Here is a 22,218-nt window from a genome sequence, read left to right as displayed (position 1 = left end):
GAAACGACTGTATTAGATAATGTGGCAATAATAATAAATTTTATTGCTGTATTCAGGATTGTTATGCATTTATGAAAAATTCAAGATTGCCAAAATCTACAAAATGCACATAATATGCAAAAATACGTAGAATATCCAAAGCATAGTACTTACTTTAATACCCGGTAGGTAAAGCATTTTCTGAGTCGCGTTTATTACAATATGAATCTACATAAACATCGGCAGTCTATTTGTTATTATACTATCTAAAAATTGGGAGAATAAGATTTGTAAAATCGTCAAAATTACGTGATAAAAGTTTATAAAATTAAGTGATATAGCAAGCGTGTGTATCGTTTGAAATCGTCGCATTGCGATAATTATTTGTAATTCTTATTCATCGCAAAATTTATCGGAATATACGATACTCGATAGTCACGCGACTACATTAGAATTTACAAGGCAATTTTCCGCGGCACTTTCATCCCCTTTTACGCATCAAAATCCGTGTTACGAATTTCGTATTATTGTATAATGGTGCTATCGCTTCATCGATGATGAAAATTTAATAACACCAGTTACGTTCATGTGAAGCAATTAATTAGTATCGAACGTGCCAATTCGTATATCCCTTCAGCGTAATATAATTTCTTTCCCTCGAGCAGACAAGGGGATAACGATATTTAACTGGTAAATTAAGACGAAGCAAATCTACTAAATAAAAACTACTCTTAAAAAATGCAAAATTGCAAATGAGCACAGTGAAATGCGAAATAAAATTGAAATGTACATCGCAAAGAAATATTTGATTTATTGACAGAATGTTGTCTGTCATCCTACTATTCGAACTTTTTAAATATGAAGGATTAATGTTAGCCTTGTAGGATTATTACTTAAGATGCCTCGCTAATTGCAGGAAAAATATTGCGTTGTTATTTCTATACCCAGGGGTAAGATCAGAATAGTTATTATTTTATTGAATGGATAAATCTATCACACCGTTCTGAGCCAAAAAAAACCTTTATTCCACGCGCTTATAAAAACTAGAGATAAAAACAAAAAGGCATCTTAAGCCTATCGGTTAAATCTATCGATTGTAACTAGGATCATCCTCTAATTACTATTTCTTATAACTAGCGCATCTGCATATGGATGGCGAGCACCAACTCACGTTGTCATTTTCAACATATTGCTAAACAGCAACGCGAATATTTAAAGCTCAAATATCATTCATACATACATTTTTCACAAATTGTTTCGAAAGTATCCGTTCAGGACCACTATAGCTCTAATCCCAAAATACAGTTATGGCCGAAAGAAGGTTTAAAATTTGCATATTAACAAATTTATACTAAATACGTTTGATCGTGTCAGTAACGATCATTTACTTGTGCATTTACATCTATTACGTCTACCTATTTAATACGTTGTTCACGCTATATTCAATACTTTTATCCCTTGGACCAAAAGTTAACCTCTAACCCTGATAATCTCCGTTTCAGGACACGATGAGAGGTCGTGGAAAGGTTAGAAATGCCCAGTCGGACGCGAGAACGACATCACGTCGTGACTGAGCTATCCACCTTCCTGAATGGAAGAAGGGCGCGTGATAGCAGCGAGGCAACTGGACGACAGACCCGCGAAAGGGCTGGGCTCGAGCCCTTAACAAGCATTCCGGAAACGTGGTGAAAAAATGAGGTGGCTTCTGTTCGCGTTGGTGTCACTTCTGCCGGTGGCTGGTAGCCTGCAGAGTAGTGGCGTGACGAGGGGTGGCAGTGGCATTCAGATCGGCACCAGCGATCGCGGAACACACGCGAAAGGCACTGGACTGTCCGGTGGACGAGGTCACTCGGGTGTAAGACTTGGCGACGCGAGATTCCCAAATTCTACGAGGCAGAGACCGTTTACCACGACTACTAGCACCACGCCGCCATCCATACCGAAAGTCACCATCGCCCCACACTCCGGTGACAGGAACATCACCAACACCTTGAAAGTAAGTGGCATTTCACGAATGAAAATTTTCTCGATCGTTGGAACGTTAGACGCTGTTATCACAGTTGCAATCTGCTTACCGTGGATCGTAATCATAGACGCGGAAATTTTGACACCGAGGCTGCAAGCGAATGGGATCATTAGTGTTCCAACGTTCATTTAGAGATTTAAGGAAACTAGGGGAGGAGGCGACAGAGACTAACGCGAGATGAAACTTTACGGTATCTGGTTTATCGCGTTAAGCTGAAGTAGCTCTGAATGAAACGCTTCCTTTCAGCTTCACTGTACGAGATTTTAATAATTATTTTATTTTTGCTGATCTAGTCTCTGAATAGAAATAAACGAAGCGCATATGCCTGGAGAGAATTTATTATATTCGAAGTGTTGCGAGTTTTAGATTAGCTTTTAGTTTAGAGCGATGATAGAAGGATAGAAATTTAACTTGGAATAATCTGGAAATTGGAACTCCTTTGAATATGACTGGCAACGTAACTGGTAAAGGAAGTAGTTATATAGGAACGCTTTGAGTCGAGATGTTCTAGAATTCCTATTTTCTTAAAGAGATTCTCACCATCCATGAAAACACGGTTCTTCGCTCAAGCTTGATGTATGACGACGACGCGGTTAATTTGTGGAATAAATACCTTTCGAACTGATTACTTTTTCTATCACTTTACGGGGAGAACGAATCAAAGCATGGCTTAAAAATTATTCTCATCGAAATGTAATACATCAAACGTCACATTTTTTGAAGGAAAATATCTCAGTAGTTTTAGATTTGAGGAACACTAGAAAACGTTAACCTACAAACAGGTTGAACAAATTTTATTTCTAATGTTACTCTTTATCGCTATACATTTGAAAAATACTGATAAATGTTACCCTAGAGATATGTAGCTTGATTTTCGCATTTATTAATGCGCGTCTTCCTGTAATGTCGCTCTTTGTTACGACAAATCTCGTAAAGAACGAGCAATTACATTACCAGCCGTTTCATTCACGCGTTCTTAGCTCCAGAAATCGAAGAAGAACGCTTGGAACGATGAAATTAGATGACCCCGTTCCTTCGTATGTTTCTGCTCCTTCTCTGGTATTCCCGATAATTTTCTTCTACCAATAGTTTGAACAGCAGTAATCAGGACAACATTCCACAGCTAGAATTCCTATCTGAAGACGGATCTTTCCCAGGCTAAAAGCGATTTCCTCTTTTTTTCTTTGACTTTCTTCGTTCGAGTCTCGAAACGACTTCAGTCCCTTTTTGAAGAGGGATCGATAAAAAATTCAACGTTCCCAGATACTAAGAAAATTTCTCTGCAGGATTTGTCCTATCTTCGCCAGTATGGCGTCTTGTCGTCCAAGACGGACCGATCTTATTTAATAAACAATGAGTTCGCCGAAGGATTCTCTTGAATCGAACGATCGTATTTATAGGTAGGATATTTCTGTAACATGTAACCAGTTTCGAGAAGATAGCTTTTAGTTGAAGATAGTGGATATATCTTGCTCTTCCACAGTGATGCACCTACTCGAAAATGATCGGAACGAACTTCTCCTTTAATTCGTGGATATTACTGTTACGGGATGAAATTTCTCTTGGAAGTTGAAACTTTCGAAGTTTAATGGTATCATTGGGCCCTTCGCTTCGAAACCACTGGAAATAAAATAGACATAAAAGAAATCTCCTTAATTTTAGAAGATGTTGATGTGCTTTCCCTAAGTTTAAGATGGATCCCACCTATAAAACTCTCTCTATAAAATACGAGTAGATTCAGATTTAAGTATAGATTTTTTCTCCGACAACGTTACGTTTCATCGTTTGAAACAAGTTGATAAACTATTAACAATAACGATATTCTATCGATATTTTGTTATGTAATCCTCTACGATTAAAAATTTGTTAATCTACGACAGAAAGGACATTGCAGTTTACTAGAATTTTTTATTTAAATTTTAAACAGTCTACACATTAACAATTGCTTCTACGATCATTTTCTATACGATGATATATTTATAAAGAAACGAAACAGAGAATTCTAAAGATACACATTTAACTCAAATGATACAGAATCGTAAAAGATTAACTGAAAGAACGAAGATTCGAGTTCTTCTTTCATACCATAATGGTAGGAAAATTGTCACACTTTCACACCATTTTCCCAGAATAGGGAAAATTCAGAGAATTAATTGAATCTCCGAAGAATAATCGTCGTCACGTTGTCCGCTAATTACGCGGCAATGACAGCCGGTTCGCGCGAAGCTTTTTTTCAATTGGCCTTTCTCTCTCTCTCTCTCTCTCTCTCTCTCTCTCTCTCTCTGAACGGCTGCTGGCTGAAATACTATCCCCGCGGTAATTACGAACTTCTTCCGCCAAGTATAACTCGCCAAGATAATCGCTTTAAACGCGCCACGGAAAAGCCTGCCGGACTCCCTCGAGTAATTATTCCGTCCCACGCGGCGGTCGCCATTACTCTCCATTTTCGACGGCACGATCTATCGCTCTCGATCAGTCCTCCAACTGACGTTTAATCATCGTAATGCACACTTTTCACTGCCAGACAACAATTAACGTCGCGATCGCTATGGGTACGGTTCTCGTCATCTACGGCGATTTTATTCTTAGAACTACATCTACGAAATGATCGAAGATTTCTCGGTGAGATGCTACTGTATATTTCTTCGAATAGATGGTACAGAAAGATACGGCAATGGATGGTTAAATACTGATAGAAAAATAATCTTTTTAACGGAGCTATAAATAATGAGAAGTTGAAATTGTTAAAGTTTAGTTTTTCGAGAGGGTATACAATGGCGCGCGAAAGAAAGTTTGTAAAATAGGAAATATAAAAAGACAGGATAATTTTACAAAATGCAAGTATAATACATGTATGCCATAGAATGAAAGATTGTTGATAATATCGCGACACATTTCTAGTATAAAGAATGTTAAAATTCATAGGGTATAGATTCTAAACTTTCCTCTATTTTTCAGCCTAGGTATCTCATAGATTTCAATTCTTAGTTTATTCCGTTTTATTTTTCAAACGAATCTTATGCCACTTTCGAGATTCGTTTCTCGAATTAGCTTTAAAAACTGACTATCTATTTCCAAATTTACCTTGTTGGGGAATTTTATTTCTCGAGAACTCGTCCTTAAAAGTAATGTTAAATTCAATTTCACGGGATAAGATGAACTTAGTGAAACGTATAAATTATGCTACAGCCGTGTTGGTACTCGTAATAAACGAGAAACAGACTTGAGCACCGAGACATATTAGCAAAAACCAGGAGGGTAAATGGGTTTGTACGATATGAAAGAGAAAAAACATGAAAATGAGAAAATTCGAGACGCGAGTGGACAGAAAATGACGCAACATGTATAAAATAAAAAATCCAGAGAAAAGGAGAAAGACATTTGCGAATACAATAAAAACGTGACAAAGAGGGGCAAAATTAAGGTTTGAGGAATGGAATGGGAAGGAAGGGCTCGGGGAAAAAAATGAAGTGAAAGGCGATGAAAAAAAAAAAGTAACTGAAATTTAACAGCGAGAGAAACGAACGAACAGAAGAGTAAAACGAGTAGATAGGGGAAAGCGGGAAAAGGGAACCCAATTTTTAAAGCATTAAGTTAAACTGCCGCGAAAACGGCGGCAATTATGGCGGCACGCTCCGCGTAGAGAACTGGGTCGCGATGTCTAATTGTAAAGGCAGGATGATTTACATTTCTAATTAAACATATATTTCAGGCAGGAGTAGCGCAAAAAGAGAAGGATGTTCCTTCTTCTCGAAGAACTGCGAACTTTTCAAAAGTATGTCTCAATTATAGTTCACTCGGCGTTTTCAACTTCTAAAACGGAGCTAAAGCGATCGTCGAATAATTTACGGATTTGAGATTATAATATCGGATGATATCGTCTTTATACATTCTGAATCTATGAATATAAAAAATTAGCAGAACTTTCGAAGATACGATGAAATTTGTGATATTTCTTCGTGAACACATAGACCTCGAATCTTATTCAATTTGAAACTTAAAACTATTTCTTGTTATTTTTTTCCTTCCTCTTTCTTTCTCAAGTCTTTTTCTTCTTTTCTCCCAAAAGTCCTTTCTCCCTTTCTCCTTCAAATTTCTAATCTTAACGAATTAGATAATAATGCAAAATACTAATTACAAATAAGTTCGAATCGATTTATAATCGAGCAACCCTTACACGTTCTTAAATCGTTTTTGTTTTTGTCATATAAAAGATAGAAAAATGACTGACAAATCCTTAGGGTTGTTATATAATTCGGAAAGAAAAGTCTTATTTTATAGAACAATATAATTCGTCGTCTTTTCTACTATACATAAAAGCTACGAAAAAGATCATAGCTATCTTTAAAACAGAAAAAGAAAATCATTTTCCGTCTTACTACTAACAACATTCGTGTCTTCTAAACGATTTCAGACGTAGCCAATGGTACGATCGAGAAAAGTTTGCAAAGTGATAGGCAGAAATGTAACTTACTGTCCGTTCTCTGCCTACGTACCATTCATCTGGCGCGATCGATTTGCGCAACAGGTGCGCGCTGATCCATTCTCGTCGTAACAAAGTGAACACTCTAGCCTGGATGCACTTTTTCGCCTGTTTGAATGCGTAATACTTGCCTGTTCTATTATATCGCGCTTCTTACATTTAGATAACAGTTCTGAAAACGATATAATACATTAAACGACTACTTTATTATTATAATAACGTTACTTTCCTCTAATTAAAATTTTACGAGCTTTCTAATATATTTCTAATAACAAGTTTCAACTCCTTCTAGTATACTAAGGCAATAATTAATAATTTCTTATTGAATTTACAATCGCGATATTTAAAGTAAGACCCAATGTATTTTGCAACGCGAAATTGCTTCTAATTAAAATATTTCATCTGGTTCCTAATGTAAATTTTATAGCAAGTTTCAACCTCTATAAAATAAAAAAGGAGCGAATAGTTAATTATTAAAATTTACATCGCGATATTTAAAATGAGAACGACTGGATGTTCTGCAAATAAATTATTTATACAGTTTTTGAATAATTAAATTCGTGATTGAGTCTTAGCAAAAGTGAAATAAAAATTTTATTTCGAGAGACTAGTATGTAAAGTATAAATGTGTGATTAATTTCTGGACTAAACGATACCTCTTTAATGATGTTTAAAGTGTCCCAATAGAGATACAAATTTTTAAGCGTCGGTTCCGCTTTCGACTCGTGTTTCACTAACTCGTGTTTTCTCATGTAACAGGTGGGCATGATGGTTCCGTACAAGTCCTTCGCTGTCAGAGAATATACGAAGGCAGTGACTTCATCTATTAACATGTTGCAGAAGAGCTCGAGAGGACCGAAATTGAAACTTTTCGAGCAGTACGACATCCACGTGAAGGTAGGCATGAAGTCCCTGACGCCGAGTCCCACTGGTAAGTCATCTTCTTTGTTCTTCTACATTTTTCTCTATCACATAGGATATAATTAAAATAAGATAAAATTAGTCTTCCAGTTAGTTGGAAAACAGGGCGATCAACTATACTTATAGCGGAGCCTCTCAGAATACGAATTGACCAACTTCATTTTTTGTCAATTTATCAATTTTTCCGTTTCTTGTCAATGTCGTTCATGTTTGTCACGTCACTTTTTTCCGCTTTTCAATTTATGGAGTTGGTCAACGTGGCTTGTGAACGGTTCAGTTAACGTTTCACGCAGGATCGTACAAAAATACAAACGCTAAGTTCAATTTACCATTTATCATGAAATCTTAATTATGAGCTAATAAACGATACTACATATACAGTCACATAAATGTGAATTAATCGACTACGAAAATTATTTCAATTGAAAAGTAAAAGAAAATGACGATACTACAAAACGGCATTATCCTGTCTTTAAAATTTTCCTGAAAATTTATCATCATTTATATTACTTTCTTACAATAAACGGACATATGAAAGTATATTATTTGTTCTCTAAGGAGTTAGACTCTAATCACATATCTGGGTGATGAAATTGGGCCCTTAACGAAACACGAAGTTGATTAGTGTGTCTTCTGAGAAGCTCACAAATGAAACTTTATCCTGCTATTAGTCTCAATTTTTGCGAACTCAATGACAGGTCTTGAGCTCTTCTATGTCGGTAGAAGATTTCGTGATGAGAATACTGTGTTTTGTAACTCGATGGTTCGTTTGTGCCTGGCACGGTGTTCTTCGTGGCCATTAGGGCGAGTCCATGTAGAAAGGTTTCCCTTTACCTTCGACGAATCCATCCCCTTTATTTCGCTATCTTATTGTCCCCTCAATAGTCTGACTAACGAGAATGAAACAAACCGACAATGAATTAAGAATTCTCCGAGTGTTTCAATTAATTCTATTCGTCAGATTAGAGCACGGTGAAGGAATTTCAGCTATGAAATAAAGAGAAACGTATCTTCAAAGTTGATAAAATCGTTCCGCAAACACTACTTCACCCCATAATCCAGGTTTGTTCGTTTCTCTTACCTGCATAATTGGAAAGATGAAAAAGTGAAGGAATAACCTCTTCGCCTCGAAGCTTCCACTATGTCAATTTAATTCTCCTTGAAGCTTTGCGAACGTGGTATTAATGGTCAGATGGAAAAGATTTATCTGGTAATTATGATTAAAGAACTTTAAGCTTGCAATTTCATATCATCAATATGATCATATGTATCCTTGTGCATAATGTAACGAACGCAAGATTATTATTGAAGTAAATTTACATTGATAATAAAAGTTACATGCCAGACATTAAATATACAAACGCGAATTTTTATTATGATATTTCAAAGATACAAATTTGCAAATGTTTTGCAATATTCTCTATTTTCAAATCTTCTATGAAAGATACTACAAAACATTTTTTCTTCTTAAATGTTACATTATGGTGGTGCAGTCTCCGTCAGCTATTTCTCCACAAGTAACATTTCTTATTCGCTGTAGCAAACCATGGCAATAGTTGATGAAGCACGATACCGTGGTGGTCGAAAAAAGGAATTTTCATTTAACTTGACGTGATCTTTTTTGTTTGTAGCTCGCTTCGACTATTGAAGACTTTGCTATATTTAATTTTATTCGTTGCGGAAAATTTAACACAGCTTCTTTGATCCTCCATGACGAAATGTAAAAAACTCAATTGACCGTAGAATCTATCCTATGCAACCAATATCGTCGGAAATTAGCAGAGACGTTAGAATTGGAATTTTTCGATCGAATATTTCTATCACAAGAAACTGAACATGAAATAATTGCACTGGACCTTTCGATGCTACATTATTTTCGCTGAATAGAGATAAAATATTTCCCAGAATAGCAAGAAGATTAAAAAGAAAACACCCCACTGACCTCACTAAAGCTATTTAGCGATTAAGTTAGAAAAATGTACCAAATGTCCAGCTGGGCAAATTGTAAAGTACAAATTAAATAATTAAAAAAAAAAAAAAAAGAAAAAAATAGCAAATCACATCTACACGAAGCTCCTCGATGTGACCTAATCTCTAAACATCTCTCAGCCCCATCTCGTTTCTTGTCTCTATTAATGATTTCATCTCATTCACCTCTCTATGCACTTATTCCAAGATCAGCTAAATTCATCCAATGGAACAGTAAATCTCGAAACACGAACAGTTTCATTGGTAAACTGCGCATATTTATGCATTTATGTGAAATCTGAAGACGTAGAAATGAATGAAATGCACACAATGTAACAGGTTGTCCCAAAAGTTCTTTTCGTTTTATAAGGAAGTAGTAGATGCTCAACATTTTTTGTTTTATATTATTTTATTGAATTATGTTTGATCCATTTTCTTCTATCGCTACAAAATGGATCATACATGAATCCATAAAATAATATAAAATAAAAAATGTTGTGCAATTTCACTTATGAAACAAAAGATACTTTTGGGACAACCTAATAGTATCGTGGACAGGTTGCCTAAGAAATATCGAGTGAACCATAAACAATGTTGCGAGGAAGCCTAAGTGCCGACAGGCCAAAAGGGTCTGGAAACTTCAATGGGTCGAGCAGTCCATCAATGTATACGCGGAAAAAAGGCCTACGTAACCGTGGACGCGGACGGTTGCGGAACACGTACGTGGTGGGGCTACGAGAAAAGACAAAGGGATACTAAGGGAGAAAGACGAATTAAGAGGCAGTCCTGAGTTGAGAAGTCAGTGTTGTCAGCGTTGTCGAGGAGAATGGTCCGCGTGAAAAGAGAGCGTTGGAACTGTTGTGACGAGAGTAGTGAGTGACGAATGATGACTGCGTGCATATGGACTGACGGAGCATCATGCTTGACTTAGCGTTAGCGTGAACGATATTGAAACAAATCATACCGTTACCAAACCTACTAGCATCATTATTTTTCCCACAATAATATAGAAAAATATGTAAAGTAGACCAATTAGAGTATTCGTTATAATTATTACACTAATTACTATAATACTAATTACTAATTATTACACTATTACTCTAATATGTAAAACGAAAATTCAAATTTGCATAAAAGTTCGCAGTCGGCTCGTCGATTATTAGGCAGATCAGAAGACAGAAAACACGCGTCAATCAGCGATAGGAGGCCTGTGAACCCGTGAGTTTATTTAAGGGTGCGTGAATAAAGTAGCTTGTTAGCTATCTGGATATCTTCACGCGTTTCTTGTAACGAAGAAACGTGGTGTTAATACGCGAAACAGGTGAAAAGATGATAACGTGTTTGTGCCTGGGAACTGGTGTTGTTTACGAGGCAGCCGCAAAAGGCTCGTTTTTCGCCTAAGCTCCCGGAACACCTGTGAACCATTTCGTTTCAAGCGACCGTGCCTTTGGGGCGTGATAAAGCTGCGGCCGGGTAAAAAATGGACTTTTCCACCACCTTGATCGTCTAACCAGCTTTCTTTCTTTTCTTCGCTGTAATTAGGGAAGCAAAGGAATGGAAAACCTGGGAAATAAGCCGCGCGCCAGCAGTTCGAATGAAGTCATTTTATTGGCACCTTGGTGAACTAGAGATTGTCCCGCTACTTCTACAACTGGAAATTGGACCTGAATAATTGTGATTTTATCTTCCACGTGGTTAACTCGAGTACTTTAGTCAACCAGGCAATTGGTAATATTTATTTAGAGGCTGGAAATATTTTATTTTCTGGCAGCCTAAATTAAATTTCTTAGACTGAACGCGTGGAGAAAGTTTAGGTAATGTTTGGTAAACGTGTACGGATAATGCGTTGGTCGAAAGGAAAATTTTTCGCGGATTTTATGTCGTTCTTGGCACCTTTAACGGTGTGCTCACCTTTAAGAGAATCTACCCCATCGCTTACACGTATACATATTGACGGAAGGGGTGGTTATTTGGTTTCCTGGACGCATACATGAAATCTTCGCTTTCTCTAGAATGTAACGTGCCCATATCCATGAAAATATAAAACTAGAATTATAAAAGATACGTTATATCGAATGATAGATCTTGGATTAGTTCACGGTTACTTTTCGATGAAATGGAATGCACCGTAAAATATAAATTGCGTAGATAAGAAAGTTGTTTTTAACAAAGATCAAAAAGAAATTGTAACTACTGCAGGGTAATACGATTTTTGGTAATACTCGTTGCACCATATCGTATATTATATACATAGCTGTATTGTAAAAAGAAACTACGCTTCGAAAATAAAGTAAGCATATGAAATTCCGGAATAAAAATCAAAGCAACCCCCTTAAAAAGAGATAAAAGTATACGAGTCCGTAGAAAATATCCTGGTAGTTATCGTTTATATGCGTGGCTGAATTTTAAAGTAAAACCTGACACTCTTCGTAATTACACTTCATCCTGCGTATATTTTACCCAAAATTCCATTGTCCCGTCGCGTTTTTTAACAACAGCCACATAATTCATTTACGTTCAAATTTTAATTATGCATTTCCCTTCTTTTAGCGTTATCTTTAACGTTCTGGTGGCGAAAGCCGTGTCACTTACGGCTGGCAGAGATATAATATTTTTGTATATTATAAAGTTCTATAGTTCTATTAGACTCTGTACGAAGGATTTTATTTTTTAACTAAATTTATTTCTCACGTATAAGTAAAAATCGCTTGCTTGCTTGACTTCTTCGCTTTGTTGCTATAAAACAAAATATTCGATAACAATAACTACCTAGCCTTCTCTGAAAGAATATCACAATCAAACTACAGATGTTTGTACATTTATGTGAAATATTTACCAAATGTCCAGCTGGACAAATTGTAAAGTACAAATTAAATAATAAAAAAAATTTATATGAAATTTGAAGATACAAAAATATACAGAAGCCGTACAATAGGTAAAAATATATAAAATATCCAAAATAAAGTATTGGTTATGGTATTTGGTAAGCGAAACAATCCTTTGCGTAGAATTCATTTCTTCACTTGTGTTCGCAAAAATATAAATTTACATAAACATGCGCAGTTTAATCACGACGTTCGATGTAAATCGTGTCCAACTCAACGTACTCGGTACTTTACAAAATTTGAAATGTAAAATCTTCGAACCAGGAATTCTCTTTCGACTGCTTTATCGCAGTGTCGCTAATTGAAGGATGATACAATTGTCGGAGACGGGAATATTTCAGACAACCAAGAGACTTAAACGAGAACTCGCGACAGTGGCGCAAGACGAATTTATACGAATGCAAATACTTGGTTGACTTTCGACTTGATCCGACTTAAAGAACCAATTCCTAGAAAACTTCGTCTGGGCTGTTTTAAGCGGACATTTCACGTCCAAATTCCGCCTCAAAATAAATCCGCTGGAACGCGCGACGGTCGTGTTACGAGCGGATTCGGCCGTACGGATTGAAAGAGAAAACGTGTCGTTCCGGGAACTGCACGATGACTTTCGTAGAGGATGAAAATTGTCGGGATCCGATGCTTTTCCCGCGAGGAAAGAACGTGGAAGAAGAAGGGACGGATACAGAGAAATTTTATCCCGGTACTTTGATTGGGTTTCGTTACTGCGTTTCTCGGGGAATCTCTAAAATGTAGGGAAATGGAGGAAACCTGGGAATAGAAGAAACACAAGACTGATGTATAGATTTTCAATTTTTGTGTGTGAGCTCTGAGGAATTTCCGTTATCCGGAAGAAACGAAATTTGCGGCAGGAATTGATAAAAGCAGACGATAGGAGAGTAAAAAATTCAATATTTGCTCTTTCCGTTTTTAGATTTTTATGTAGATAAAGCATTACGTTGATTGGACATTCCGTCGATGGACTTTACTTGTTCGCTTACAGCCTTACTTGAAGAGTTTTACGAACGCTAAATTCGAGAAATTTTCGCTTCCTATACAGTTATAAAAAAGCGGCGTGTAACGTAGCTGATGAAAGTTTGACCAGTAAATATGTTTTGTAAGTGAATCATCGTACTGTCGTTAGACATCGCAGCTCGTACAAATACTTAATGGAAAAACTTTCAACGGACGGTTTTTCTGTACAACTTGGTGATTTGATTCAGACCTCGCATCATTTTTTCACAGAAAAGAATTCAATCTCGAAAATCAGATTCTAGAGACACGGGAAAGTTATTTTTTAAATTCTATAGCGACGACATAAATGAATTGTTAGATAAAATATAGTCATAAGTAACGGCAAGATATTATACTGAAGATTAATCTTTTTCCATTGGAAAAAAAACAGGAGTTTTTGATAGATTTGACATGAGAAATAATAAGCAAATGAGACATTGTTCCCAGAATTTGTCGAAAAGTGTTCAAAAGAAAGATACATAGATACTTACCTGATCATAAATCTAAGACGAATCTTTTAGTAAACGTGCGAATGTCAGGCGAAAAAGGGAGAAAAGTCTGGCAGATCGGTTCAGGATCATTTCGTGGGAACGTTTGTGTCTTTTATAGGGGTGCCAGGTTTATCGCAAAAAAAAGTGTTCTTGGTCGTATCTGTGGTCATTGGAAAAAACGGCAGTGAAGTTTTTCGCTCGTTTTTCCGGCTTCATTGCCAATACAAATCGGACGAAAAGATCTTTTCGTGTTTTTTATCTTGAGAAACTTTCAGTTGCAAAACTGAAAAAGTTGTTTTTTTAATTTTTTATCGTTTCAGTTTCTTCGTACCATTACATACAGTGTCACACAAAAATACTTAATAAACGGTTTTGATACTAGTAAAACCTTCTATTATACGATAGTATTATAATGTGTTATACAAAACATTTAACAATTTCATTACCATTACGGCACAACACGATCGTCATGTTGTTATTGAAAGAAATTGAAAAACATACCCAGAAATTACAAGCTATTTTTCGTTTTCGATTATTCGTTACATTAATAAGCCTCGATATTCATTAAATTCACTATTACCACTAATCACATGTTTCGCATGATCATTCATTCTGTGTACTAATTCTTTACAAAGTACATGTTTGTAGTAAATGTTTTATAGCTTCTGTGAATATTTTACTTCAAAATCTGCCAACATAATTAGAACAGTCGTGTTTGGTTACAATGCTAATAAAGTTTCAAACAGTTCTGTTGTGACACACATAATGTATCTCTGAAACTTTTCTATACTAAAAGTTTAAATACTTTTTTGGGTCACTGTATATATTTTCCACTTAAACGTCTTAAAAGTTTTTGATATTTTTCCTTCATATCGGATAAGGATTGAAACTTCTCTAAAAATTGTTGGCGAAATATCGACGCTCTCGTAACTCTCCTTCAAAGTAGCTTTTCTTTGCTTTTAAATAGATCCACGGTACGTCGATGTCACTTTTTTCAAGAAGCTTTCAAACACAGCAATGTAATCGACTGATTTATGAAACTTTGCCACGTGTGCACTGCTCTCTCTATTCCGAACCGAGGGAAAAACTGAACGAAGATAAGCTTCATCTGCGGCCTGATGTGGGATTTAGGGGATGAAGTAGGACGGCACGAATGAAAGGTCAATGTATGATTCCTCTCACGTCGAGCACGTCTCGAGATCTTCCATACGCTGCTGTCGAAAAACCAAATCGAGTTTTTTCACGGCATCCAAGGTGTTTACAAAAATTTCGTTCTCGATGAAAACGGTTTCATCATTCCATCGTTCATCCAGTCAAGTTTTTTTTAGAATATATTTCATATCGTTTTTGCTCGTGTATCGTTTTATCAATCTTTCTCTTACTTACCTTCAAATTTACTCTCTTTTTATTAAAAATTTTAAACCTTTCATTCGCAGAATTATACCTGGAAATATTTAGAAAATTACATTTCACTGTGCCTTCATTAATAAAAAATAAGATTCCGCCAAAATATGAAACTCGGTTGAAAGTTACACACGTGGAACAGAAATTACATAAATTTTGTATTTAGAACTTTAAATTATACTAGAACTCCATTTGTCTGAACTTTTCGGAGGACAAACAGTTTATAGATTGGAGTTCGTATAATAGGAGTTCACCAACTACCTATTATTTTTCGTTCACATAATGGTAACTCGCGTTCACATAAATGAATTGAAGCAGAAAAAGTTTACTTAATTGGGCTTTAATTAACTGAAATTTCGTTTCGATAAATGCAGTTTTACTGTAATAAATAACACCCTTTTATTATTTCTGTTGTTATTTCTACACTCAGAGGTAGGACCACAATAGTTATTATTTTATTCAATGGATAAATCTATCACACCGTTCTCAGCCAAAAAAACCTTTATTGTACGCGCTTACAAAAACTAGGGATAAAAACAAAAAGGCATCTTAAGCCTATCGGTTAAATCTATCGATTGTAACTAGGATCATCTTCTAGTTACTATTTCTTATAACTAACGCATCTGCATATGGATAGCTAGCACGAACTCACGTTGTCATTTTTAACAATTTCTTCGAATAATTTACTTTCTTGTTGTTGTCATAGTCGATAATTCCAAAAATCTTTGGAATCTGATAGATATCGAAATGATATATCAAAAATTTCATACAAATAAATAATTCCATTAATAAGAATTAGTTGTTAATGCTATTAGTAATAAATAATAATACTGGAACGTGTACAATAAGATATCTTCATTTTCGACGGTAATCGAGAATAGCCTGCGGACTCATCGAATATATCGCTGCAAGGGAAGAAACTTCAATTTATCAATTAACACACAAATCATTTGCTTCGCCGAAATATTCCACGGTTCTGCTGTTTATGCATTTCTCAAAACGATGGAACATAAGCGTCGCCTGGCTTTCAACCGCAATTTAATTGCAGTTAACGAAGCTTCGCTGGCGAACATTGTCTCACCAGCAGCTTGCACGCGAATTATTAGATAACTTTCAGTTCGTGTAAAAGGTGACACCGTAAATTTTGCTGGTTGGAAAGAGTCGATGACTGAACCGCGATAACTGCTTATCACGGCTTTGCAGTAACTCTGCTTCTTCGTTGTTCGTTCTCCCTTGTTTGCTACCTCTGAACCAGAACGAGATATTTCGTATTTTCAATGATGGAAAGGTGCAAGCACGTTCGCGGTTCGTTTGCGTTTAGATAATTCGTATTGGCACGATACGGATGATCGTACGACGGCTTAAAGCGCATAACTGTCTGCTTCGAAATAGAATTTTTATTCACATTGCTCGCACGGTTTATTGTATAAAAGTATTATTGCTAGAAGGAAGAGAATAGTATCCTTACGATGTATTATCTTTGCTACAATTTTATAAGATGTACTCAATGTGTCAAAATAACAAGTCCCGAATTTTGTTCAGATTTTCTTTTTCTCAGAATTACATATTAAAAATATGCAATTAATTTAGACGAAATTAATATTGACTAGGTATACATATATGTCATTTTTATTGTAATCACGAGTATATGAAGATATTAAGATTGCTTATCTAGTTGCTAGTCGTAGTTCGAAGAATTAATCCGCTATTTTACATTTGTGTAATTTTTGATAGAAACTTTGCTCGAGTAGAATCAAATGTTACGTATTTGCCCACTGCAACATTAGATTACGTTACTTGGTGAATACACGAAAAACTTTATTTACAATATATTATTTAAATTTTTATTTATTTCCTCAAGAACAATAGTAACAAGATCGTAGAAATAGTATTTGAAATAAAGTATTTGTGTCGCTCTGCTAGAAAGAAAAGCTTCGCCACCTTTAATGTAGGCAATGGGAGAGATTTAATAGATTAAAGAAGAATAATGACATTCCTCGGTTACCTATAATTGCGGAAAGGTACGCTTGTGAGCCGCAGCTCGCGTTATTAAAGACTTATTTTACCGTGAGTTATGTCGCAATGTCGTTTAAATGGGTTGTTATAAAAATGGCTTGTTGAAAAAATAAAAAGTGCAGAGGCGGAAAGAAATTTTTCATTATAACAGAATCCTTTTATACTCGTTGAAACGAATTAACTAGGTTTATTCATCCGTTAACGACACACTTACTTTTTTATTTCCATAACATTAAAATATTCTGCACAGTTTATAGTATATTCCAATATCTATAGTATAATTCCAATTACTATAAATAAATTCAACTAATATAGTTCGATAAATTCAACAGATTATTAAACTATTAAATTCAATTAAATTCACATAATATTAAAATCAATTTGAATTAATGTCACCTACGAAAGCGCAGAGCTTGCCGCAACTCGAACAATTTAAAGTTCAATCTATTAAACATAATATTCATTTCACTTCTGATTAATTAGAAAAACCTAAACCAATAACAGAACAATTAGCTATATTGTTTCTATATATAATGATATTATATATCCCAAGCATTTTAAAGACTTCTGCGTAAATTAGCCTAAAATATTAAAGGTTAAAATGTAATCATCGCACGCAGCGCTGTTTCCTATTACTTTGATTATCGGATCTTCATAAAGCGTCTATTGTTTCCAATAATATCGTTGCTCGAACGTGCATCGCACCACGACCCGGTTCTTGTATACCATAGAATGAAAATTTAATTCTATGGAGCACAACGTTTGGCCATCAGGAAGAAACGAAAAAGGTGTAGTTAACCTACGCAAATCATATTACGCTAACCTGGACGGCAGCCAGGCGCCATTGGTACAGCGACTCGCATATTCCCTTGCTACATGCACAGGGTGTCCAGAGAATACAATTTACGTGTTTAAATGTAGCCAACACAAGCAAACAGCCAGTAAAGAATGTCCCATTAAAATCGGTTTTCCATATCTGTACTTGAATTACAGAATGAACTCGTGCGCAAGACAAGATTAATAGGTGGACTGAAATTACGAAATTAGGAAGAGGTTTAAAATGAACAAGATGCAGAATTCTATTGTAAGGTATCCAAAAGCGGAATAAAATTGGAAGCTTTGTTTCTATGTTATTTACTTAAAACGGATATAACTACAAGACAGAAATTACAGGGATGAATTAGTTTTCGTTCGTAGCAGGATCGTGTAGCGACATTGCTTTTTCATAATTATATGGACTGACACAAGTTTCAAGAAAACGAGAATGTATTCATTAACTCGTCGTTTTATCTTAATTATCTCGTCTTCTTTCACTTCCTCGGGAACAGTTCCTCGAATAATTCTTTTCATTTCAAGCAAGTCGAGGCAGACGTTTTGCCATAATTAAACACTACTAAATGTTTGCTCCCATGTCAACCGAAATCCCTTAGATACTTTAATATCCTTTTTCAACGCCTCTTGTGGAGTCGTATACCCTTGGCTCTTAAAGCACCTATAGCGATAGCAGCCAGCTAAAACGATGCATCTTACTCGCGTCACCGTTGCGCCGTCTTTCGCTCCATTAAGCTGCGGTGCTTTATGAAAATCGTGGGCGTCAGTCTCTGGTGAATTTAATAAATTGAGAGCGCGCGGAAGCAAAAGAGGGGCCGTCGATTTTTGTGTCTTAATTTGATTTTTACGCGGCAACCCACTAAAGACAGATCATCTCTCTTTGAAACGTTTCATATTTTCTATCGGCGGTGTAAATTTCCCATGAAAAGGATGTTATTCCGTGGCAAGCAGGAACAGTCTATATGTCCGTCTTATCTGTTTCGTGTACCTTTTTTCGTTGAATACCGTGCAAAAGTTTCAGACCATCTCTGACAAACGAGGATCTTTTACTTTTGATAGCTTTAACACGAGTCTTTCTCGCTTGTTATATCAAGTTAATATCAACTTTATTCAAACGATGACGTTCATTTTTACGGAAAAGTTTCGCTATTGAAACGGCTGTTTTTTCATCTCTTCGTCTTCGTCGTATTCAATACCACAATGAAACAATCAGTCTAGAAATTAACATTTTCAGCGCATTGAAATTGCGCCTATAGATCAGTTTTGGTAAATTGAAATGTTACATTATCGTATTGGATTGCGTTATTAATAATATCGTTCATTATTCATAATGCAACGTTCGTTGCAATCGAATTGATTGTTAAATCGTCATTACGGACTAAGAATATTATACGAATATTGTTGTATTGTTATAAATTTCTCAATTTTATTTCCCGAGCGTACGACTAGTGTCTACCTTTTCAAAAGAAACAAATAACTCGTTTCCAGAAGTTTGTTAAAACACATTATAAATTCAGATATTTATAACATCCTCGCTTTTTTTTAATTTCAAAACTTTGTAGAGTTTATTAGTATGGCTTTTGAACGACTCGCTCTAAAGTATGTTCAAATTGATGGACTGGTTATAAAATTTAATAGCGAAACATCTGCAGGTTCCAGTTCTTCCTTTATGTTTATAATAAAAATACGAAATTGCACAAATATCCTGAGTATATTTGTAGTAGAGGGTGTATCGTGAAATTGCAGAGTATGTAAATGAAATTCAGTTCTGAATTATTCCAAAAGAATGTCACTAATCGCTTACATTATTCAGACAGTGGAGTACTTTTTGCTGGCACTTGTTAGATCAACGACGTCCCCAACGAATTCTTTTATCTTCTAATTTGTCGTGCTGCATCTGACGGGCTCTCAACTTTCTCAATTACTTGCGAAAAGCGTCCTAGATCCTTCTCCTCTTCGCATTCATCCGCGCGAAACTAACTTTCGAATATAAGTAGCTGGGCGTGTTGTGCCCAGGCTTGAATACAAGAGAGAAAAAAAAAGGAGGAAAATTAATACTCCTTTTGAACCCTTTGTGATAAAATTTAGACTTTTCATAGATAAAACGTTTTGATATTTGGCATGTTATTTCCTTTAATTATGTTTCTCGTCGTGAACTGAATTAAAAAGCAGTTTCGAGTAATTTAAAATTATTCGAAATTCGTTCGACGAATCCTAGTATCTAATATAACTCGAATCAATTTTAATATATTATAATGAACGAGAAAGGAAATATCGCTTAATATTACTGAGATATTAATTGAAATAGATGACCGGTTATTAACTGCAAATATTTAGTCTAATAGACCGTTCTAGGTTACAGGGACAAGTTGAAAAGTTATCTCTCTGTTCTATAGCACAGAAAATGCAAACTTTTTGGCACAAATGTGAGCCAGGGTAGGTGCAAATGCGTTCAAAGAAGGTTAATGAGGGTCATGCAAATTCCAGATTGCGCTCCAGAATTAAACCGTTTAAAACGAGTAGAGCAAACCTACGTCACTTGGAAATTGTCTATTCGAACACTCTAATTAACACGATAGAAAAATGTCAAGCGACTAATTATTGTTAATGGAAAACTTATTAGCTAATTAGTTCATACGCATCAAATTACGGGAATTTACATACAAATCACGCGAGATTGATACATTTCAAAAAGATTTTATACGACAACACGAACAGATCTCACGAGCCTACGCTCTACTCGATTTAAATTTCACCAAATTCTGAATACAAAGAAACAAATTACTGCGATATCAAAAAAGACGATTATTAATAAATCTAATACGATACAACGTAATCCATTCGCTACATAAGGCAAGCTAAAAACAAATCCATTTGTTACTCGACTTAAATTTCATGAAATTCTGGATACAAAAAATAAGCTATTCTACTATAAAGAAAGATGATAATTAATAAATCTAATATAACACGAAAAGATTTCTTCGTTATACAAGAAAAACCAAAAACATTAAATTCGTTATTCGTCGACGTCCGGATGAAATCATATGATAGCAAATTGTATATAAACTGATGCAATAACCGAATCTTGTCAATCACCAGAATGGCAAACCGAATTGACAAAAAATAAACATAAATGAAAGCGTCAATACCTTCCATTCTGGTATTCGATATATTCGAACCTCTTCATATCACAAATTCACTTTCATCCCCTTGAATCGAAATTCTCGGAACACCAGTGCGGAAACAAAGGGGTCAAGGTTAATCCATACAAAACTATGAGGCGAAATAATTCGCTGTGCGATAGTTAATCGCGGGGAACGAGGAAACAGTGACGACACATCGTGTTGGTGCTAGTAGGTTGGCCCTATAAAGCAGGAAATAGCTTGGCCACAAAGCAAATTGAACGTCGCGGTTAAGCACGCGTGTCAGGATAACTGATGCACGTAAACTGACGAATCATCCTAGTGATCAACCAGTTATGAAATGAACGATTATCGAATGAATAAAAAAGAAAAACGAAGCATATAAAACGTAGAATGGAATTTGTGGACGTTTAAGTGAATTTTAAAAGAGAACGCTACATATGAAGAATACTTCAAAAATGAAGCGTTTAAGTCTATTTTCCGCCTGTGATTTTCTCTTAGACAACTGTATACGATTAATATATATCTATAAGAATAATAGTCGATATTAATTAGCACGAATAAAACAAGAATAATTGAAATTTGGTAAAATTGATCCTACGAAGACATCTGATTTAAATAACCCAAACGTGCCTGTAGAATATTGGGATGTTTGAATAATAATCGAAATATGCTATCAACACGTACTAACAATTTACATGGATTTAATGAAATGCCAGTCGTTCACAGATCTTCAATTTCAATTTACAGGCAAAAGATCAACAATGGGGAAACGTTGTTCCACGGTAACGTTAAGAATACAGTACAATTTCATTTACTTCAACCTGTTATTTTCTATTTATTGGAAATTTTACTTAATTCCCGATCGACTAATTGAATTTATTTTTCTGAACGTGAAGTCTTATTACGTGAACGAAGAACAATAGGTTATTGAGATAATTGGTGAGCTGTTATGTGAAATCTAATTATATAAGTTGTTTGTCTTGCGACAGGTTCTATGGACTTCTACTGCGTAACAGAAACATCAATCTTTCGAACGAATACATCGGGTGACCAAATA

At 35.5% G+C, this 22,218-nt stretch overlaps 1 protein-coding gene across 10 annotated transcripts in view; it reads left to right on the top strand.

Annotated features, from left to right (window-relative positions):
• The first annotated feature begins 1,485 nt into the window (after positions 1-1,485).
• Nmdar2 (glutamate ionotropic receptor NMDA type subunit 2) overlaps positions 1,486-22,218 on the top strand; it is a 193,770-nt gene continuing 173,037 nt past the window's right edge. For 9 of the 10 annotated variants that reach the window (XR_011173531.1, XM_069116449.1, XM_069116406.1 and 6 more), the window contains exons 1-2: positions 1,486-1,975; positions 7,248-7,419. Coding sequence is in view for 9 of the 10 variants with exons in the window: in XM_069116449.1 (XP_068972550.1) it covers positions 1,673-1,975; positions 7,248-7,419 (475 nt within the window). In the remaining variant the exon portion in view is untranslated. The remainder of the gene's footprint in view (positions 1,976-7,247; positions 7,420-22,218) is intronic. The other variant, XM_069116416.1, reaches the window with a different exon arrangement.

This window comes from Bombus flavifrons, chromosome 1, assembly GCF_040668555.2.
Source record: "Bombus flavifrons isolate JBK064 chromosome 1, iyBomFlav1_principal, whole genome shotgun sequence".
NCBI classification, from domain to species: domain Eukaryota; kingdom Metazoa; phylum Arthropoda; class Insecta; order Hymenoptera; family Apidae; genus Bombus; species Bombus flavifrons.
The sequence above is the reverse complement of the archived record's forward strand: the minus strand, read 5'-3'. Positions and strand labels throughout refer to the sequence as shown.